The 6,581-nt window shown below is 51.0% G+C and overlaps 1 protein-coding gene across 1 annotated transcript; it reads right to left on the bottom strand.

Moving 5' to 3' along the window:
• Window positions 1–642: 642 nt before the first annotated feature.
• LOC100904649 (glypican dally-like) lies at window positions 643–4,702 on the bottom strand. Its single transcript, XM_018638502.2, has 7 exons — window positions 4,535–4,702; window positions 4,193–4,384; window positions 2,578–2,754; window positions 2,161–2,472; window positions 1,744–2,074; window positions 1,311–1,635; window positions 643–1,144 (listed from the first exon to the last, which is right to left on the bottom strand). The coding sequence occupies exons 1-7, from the start codon at window positions 4,652–4,654 to the stop codon at window positions 850–852; spliced, it is 1,752 nt and encodes a 583-aa protein (XP_018494018.2). The 5' UTR covers window positions 4,655–4,702; the 3' UTR covers window positions 643–849.
• Between the last annotated feature and the right edge of the window lie 1,879 nt (window positions 4,703–6,581).

A 6,581-nucleotide genomic window follows, 5' to 3' on the forward strand; every position in this document is an offset into this window, starting at 1 on the left:
TCGCGAATGACTATCATCATCGACGTCAGTATTCCCAGCCCATACACTATCTAGGGTCGTGTCATCCGCGACACAAACAAAGCGCACAAACAATGCGACATTCAGCCCGGAATCATAGGCTACCCGCAGAAGGACAGATTCCATTCTCTCTCCACGGAACGCTTTTGGACGTTCACACTCATCTCGAATGGCGATAGAATTCGGACAATTGAAACCGCGCTCCCCTGATCGCATAGAAGTGATTCTCGCGACGGAAATTTTCGACGCCCGTCCTTCAATCGAGATGGGTCCGAAGTGATTATCATCTTCCTTGTCGCGATGAGGTAGTTCGAGTCCCCCAGGAGATTTGGGAGAATAGTTTCTAGATTGTGGCTGTCGTCGATGGCACGGTTCGGAGCGGGACGATATACTTCCTGAGCTTTGGTCTCTGATCCGTCATGGCCAATCTGAATGTCAAGACAGCGACAAAAATCCACCACAAGCTAGAAATCGCCATCGATAATTTGAATCAAGATTCATGACCTCCTGGAATTTCGACACAACTGGTCGCGCGAAAAAGTTTTGGAGAATGTTTCAAAGAAATTGTGGGTTTCCGGAAAGGAGCGAAAATTCACTTCATGTAGTCGCTCTGATGTCACGATTGGGAACGGGTACTTGAGTCTTTCTCCCACTATGTACAAACTGGTCCTGACACGAAACAAAAGACAAGGTACAAAGCTTACTCAATACTGACGTCCATCCACTGCTCTTAGTCGTCACTTGTCCCTTCACGATAAATTAGTATCAACCGCAAGACGCTCCGATTCTCAAAATCTCTATCTATAGTTCACTATTCGATGTCTACATAATCTACAAGGGATCTATCGTGAAGCGCGCCACCAAGATTGTCAGCAGTGACAACCAAAACGACACACATCGGAGACCTTGCGAGCTGCTAGCTTCCGCCACAGTTCCTGGCTTGGGTTTCTTTGCTTTAGTACGATTTCGTCTCCTGCCACCAGGCCTAGCAGAAGAGCTCGGTACTTTAGTGGACGATGCAGGAACTGCGGGCGACGGTGGCTGCGTCGTGAAGTAGAGATCTTCCTGTACCGACGGAACTTGCGTGGTTGATGTTGAGGGTGGCAGATGAGCCGGCGGCATGCGTCTGCAAAGGTCGGTCGGTCAGCACGGGGATCAATAGGATAGGCGGAATAGGCGAAACTCCATCCTTTCGAATAGTCAGAATGAAAAAATAATCGAATTGAAATTAAAAGTGCCAAAGGATTATTCGTTCCAGACTCATAGGTCTTCAGAACGAAGAGGATACTTACTCTTCATCGTCATCGCCTCCTTCAGCGTCCGGATCAATCGGAGCCTCTTTGTCTCCGGAACTGATGCTTCCGCTACCTTCAAAATCCCCGCTGCCGTCGAGGCGAGGTTGCGAATCGCTACCGCCGTCGTCGTCGTGAGCGGACGACTCCCCCGACTTGCCATCATAGGCTTGCTGTAGTTTCTTGATAATAATATCCAACATAGCAACCTGTCGCCTTATCAGCATCCTCTGAGCCTTCCCCGGCTTGGACGCTCTCAGCCGAACGTCGGTGACGTTGGCACTCCCCACCCGGGTCTTCTCGGACCCGTTCCAACACTCTGCGTCTGAAACGGAGGAGAAACCGTCAGGCTCCCGTTCAGGCACTCTGAAATGCAATCGTCACGTCCATTGAAGACCTCGAAGGATCGTCGCCGATGTGAAGAGCGCCGTACCTGCGTTATCGGGGCTCATCTCTGACTTCTCAGGATTGCAGATTCTCTGCGGGAGGTTGGTGAAGAACGATTTCATCGCTGTGAGCTGTTTCTTCGCGGATTCGATGTGTCGCTCCAGCCCGTTGTTGTCTTTCTTCTTGCCTCGTCCCGAGTCGCTTCGTCTTCCATGTGGTGCAGCAGCAGAATTTTTCCGAGTAACTCGTGACGAACTGTTCGAAGCCCACGTGTTACCCATGGCGCTCCGCCGATCTCTGCGATGACTCGAAAATCCTGAGTTGGACATCGAAGGCTTGTTCGTGCGAAACTCGGGGTGTCCGCACTTCTTGTAGATCTGGAAGAGGAGGCCGGAGATTGATGGAACCCTCAAAATGAGTTATGGGCAATGGGGGAAGCACGAGTTCATCGTTATTAGCTCACCTTCTCCATGGAGTCTTCGTGTGACTCCTGGAAGTTCATGATGGCCTCGGAGATTTTGAGATCAATCGGTTCGACAACCTCTTCGATGTTGAATTGTTTCTCCATTCGGGACGCGAGGTTGAGCATCGTATCAATGAACTTCGTCCAGAGTACGTTGACCTTGCTCACGTCTTGAAGGCAGTCCCCCACAATCGCTTCACAGTACGCGGGGCAGGGCTTCACATCAGGGAAGCCGTTACACTGAGGACAGACATGCATCTTCGACATTGCTTGCACGCACGCGCTCGACGGTTCCAGGTGGTCTTGCAGTGCCTGGGAATTGATGATACATCGATTATTCAACAGACTTCGGGCGTGCCCAGCATTGGGGAGGATGTCCTGAGTGACAAATGGCTATAATCCAATTTTTCAACTCACTGCAAGGATATCTTTGCCGACTCCTAGAGCCTGAACGAAGACCCTCGTAGCATAGAAGCTCCGGGTTATCTGTTGATTCAGTTTGTCTGGAACCTCTTTGAATGGTTGAATTTCCTTCATCGTCCCCTTCACGCAGCTCAAATATGATCCAGTTATCGTGTATTGCGAGTTCAACACCTGGAATCGTTGAAAAATCAGATTACCGAAGCTCCGCACTCCAATAACTCGTCTCGGGCTCGAATTTCTGACCGAGCCCTAGAAATTCAAACGGGCGCTTTTCTGGAAATGCAGGATGAATCAGGATTTCCCTCCGCATTCCCATGAGCTCGTTTTAGTCCTCCAGCGATTCGCTGGCCTTTCTTCCCCATCTCCACAAGGTTGCGAGGAACACCGTTTTTGTCTCCCGTATGCGGGGAACCAGCACAAGCAAGACTAGCGTAAAACTCATATTGGGAACGGCTGTAAAGTTTAACTGCTCCGACTTAGGGTGTGGGGATCCCAGCGAAGCACTCCTACGTGCCTTGTTCGACGTTCGTTCAACTTGCTGAAAACGGCGAAACTCGCACCGCATAAATTTTCATGCTTGGGAAGAGAGCAGGCCGATAGGGAAGAACGCGATGTCATTGGATTCTCCAAAGCGGAGATATTATGAACTCAAGCCCATGAATGAGCTAGATCGCTGTTGGTTTGCGACGAGAAAAAACGGTCGCACGACACGACAGAGTCAGCCTCGACCTGAATAAGGTTCGGAAGCTTCTTAGAAGAACATTGTAGCGAATTGCTGCAAACGCTACCCGCCCCGCGACGAACCTCCTTTTCGATCCACTACCCTAACGCCCAAATTCGGCTATCAGTCTCAACACGGCCAGCGAAATCTGGAACATATCGTATCCTCCCAGCGCGAGGCTCGTCTCGCCGGGATCGCCGATTCCTTTAACTGTACGAAGTGGTGGGGCACGTTCCGACGCGTTCATTTTCACCGGTAGCCCACGAGCTGAGACGGCTCGGTCCGCAGTTGAGGCTAGGAAATCTTCCCTCACAATCAGCGCGATTCGCGCTCTCTGTCGATTCTCGGAGAGTCCGGCCGCGAGATCGTCGAGAGCAAGTCTTCCGGAGCTGCTCCCGTCTGGTTCTTGGTTTTTATCAGGCGGACCAGCAGAGCCTCCGCCCACCGGTGGCAGAGCCATGCAATACCGAGGTATTCTTGAATCTCTCAAGCTACGAGGGATTTGAGTCAGGGAATCTGAGGCAGCCCAGAGATGGACGGGAACGCGCTCCGGACTTTCAGCTCGAGAGCTGAGTCGGATTTCAAGGTAAATTCCTCCGCTCAACTCCTGTACTCTCACTTTGTGTAAACAGTCCGAAAGGCTGCGATGAGATCGTTCCCCGACAGAGGTTCATCTGTCTCCGCGCCGCAGACGTGCGCGCATCTCGAAAAACTTCAGTTCGTCGCAATCGTATGCGAAGATAGCAATAATGGCGAGGGCATTCCGCGACTCCCGGACGGTCGATCCTGCAGGGTCTCGACTGCTGCCCGTGCTCGGACCCCCTAGGTAGGCGATCGGAGCTGGAGCTCCAGAGTGAAAAGAGAGACGAACAGATAGAAAAAACTCACCTGGAACATTCTTTGGTAGAGCTCAACGAAAAAGTCGTCCATTTTTTCTCCAAGATCTATTCCACCTTGAGTGTAGAACGTCTCGAGCTGGTGAAACATGCCTCTGAAGAGGTCTGTGTTCTGCTCATACTGGATTCCGTATGTTTTCCGGAACATTTCATTGAAGTCTTCCTGGGACTTACGGATGAGTCGCTGTGGTTCGAGGGAGATGTAAAGTTAGAGAAGAGATATCCCGGAGTCGGGCAGCCACCCATACTTTGGAATTGATTTCAAAGTTCTCGTCGGGGAGAGGAATGCCGAGTGTTTCATGCAAAACTACAACAGTTTCGGAAGGGAACTCACCTGGAAGTACTCATCGAACCTCATCGTTCGGGTGCCCATCTTCTGCTTCGACCGCCCGAACTCGTTTTTGAGCGCCTCGGAGAACGCAGATTTCGTCTCCTGAGCGAGTGATTTTTCCATTTGCGGTGTGCAGCAAGTGGATACCGAGCTGCAGATACGTAACCCTTCTCCTGCAAATAGAGAGATAAGCTCGTTAGCGAAGGATCGAGTTGAACTTTCCGAAACCACTATCACGCTGAATCGACAACACGGCAGAAGCTTCCGAGTACCGAACTTCTGGGGCTCAATTCGGCCGGCCGCAAAAGGGAACTTCTGCGTCCAGATCGAACTGTAGAAATAGGTAGGAAGGAGGTTTCCCGCAATCCTTGCGTGTGTGCTCGCCGCCCCCCTCCTCTCAATCTCCCGGGACGTCTCGCGACAAGGTGTCCAGGTTGCTTGAGACAGTTTCCCCGGAGGTGGTAAAAAATTCATCCGCGCCCTTGGAATTTCATTAACGTCACGAGCAACCATTTTTGGAGCAGGGTAAATATTTGAACAGTCGCTCTCGCTTGTCTTCCACGACAATGACGACGATCCGACACAGACCGCTTTAATCTACTCTTAGGTTCATGCCTCGAAGCGCTCTCGGAACGGCAAAACGATCACTCGAGGCGGAGTTCTGATCTACACGGTCCGCTTCGATTCCCTAATGGGCACCCATGGAGCACTCAGAAATCCAAAGGGCTGCCCAGAAGATATCCCAATGCCTTCCCGTGCATCTAGAGAGCATAGCGCAGCGAGCACGTACTGTCCCAGATTCTGCAGGGCTAACCCAAAAATGAAAGGATCGCTGCAGATCCAGATTTGCGAAGAGTTGGGTGCTTCGGTCTCCAGTGTCAAACGGGCGCAGAGGGGTGTTCCGAATCTCCATCCTGCGTCCTTTCTTCGTCTCTTGGCGAGTCCGACAGCGGAGGGATCAGTAGCGGCGGGATAAAACGGGTCGCAGTCGGAGTCAAGAAGGATCATGCGCTTCCCGCGGAGGTCATCGGTCTCCGTCCCGACTGACCCGAGCTTGCGATTCGTTGATGTCCTTTCCGAATACGATGTTCACTTAAGTCTGCTTGTCTATTTTCCGTTTCCCGCCCAACCCCGGCCATAATTATTATTAGGCGTCAAACGAGCATCGTGATCTGGGGTTCGAGTCATGCGGTTATGCTCGGACGTTGATCATTGCTCGGACACGGCTATGTGTACGTGAGATGTTTGCTCATCGACGGTTCCCACAAAGTTCCTCCGAACTGTCGAGGCCCGTATTGTTTTGTAACCCTTAGCGAGAACAAAGGAAATCTCGGGTAGCACTCGAACGATAGGCGCTCATTTTGTCACAGCTTGCTCACCGCAATCTCCAACGACATCAATAACGTCAATAACATTGACCGCAAAAAGAAAATCTGACGGTGGTGGCGGTCTGGGAATCGTGTTCTCAGGAGGGGAGGAACCGAGCACCGCTCTGCGTACTCGGTCAGGTGTCGAAAATTTCGGAACAGTATCTCCTTCGGATCGATCTCGACCACGACAATAGAATCGGAAGTGACTAGACGTAAGTTACATACATACAGAACGTCGGAACTCTTGAATGGACGCAGGATGATTATAGAATCAGTCCTGCAGCGAACATGCGTTTTTGAATCCGCTCAGACAATGTCGAGATACCGCGGAGTCTGCGAGCAAAGCGTTGCGATTTTGATTCCCGATTATGGCCCTTCTCATCCGATTGAAATCTCGGAGGTAACAGTCGACAATTCAGTGAAAACTCATTTTCGAATTGCTTTTCTGAAAGGCATCATTCTTTCGAGATGAAGGGAAGATGAGAGAATCATTTCCTTTCGGAGAGAAAAACAAAGCGACCAGCGCCATTTGTGACAGACACAATCGCAAGGAGAACAACGGTTCTCGGGCAACGAGCGCGAACAATAAGCAGGATTCGAACAAACTGTCAGACAATCCCCGCGCCGCCATTCCTGTCCAGGGAATTCTTTTTGCAATCAATAAGAAAAGAACATTCGAA

This window comes from Galendromus occidentalis, unplaced genomic scaffold, assembly GCF_000255335.2.
Source record: "Galendromus occidentalis unplaced genomic scaffold, Mocc_1.1 scf7180000077086, whole genome shotgun sequence".
NCBI lineage: Eukaryota > Metazoa > Arthropoda > Arachnida > Mesostigmata > Phytoseiidae > Galendromus > Galendromus occidentalis.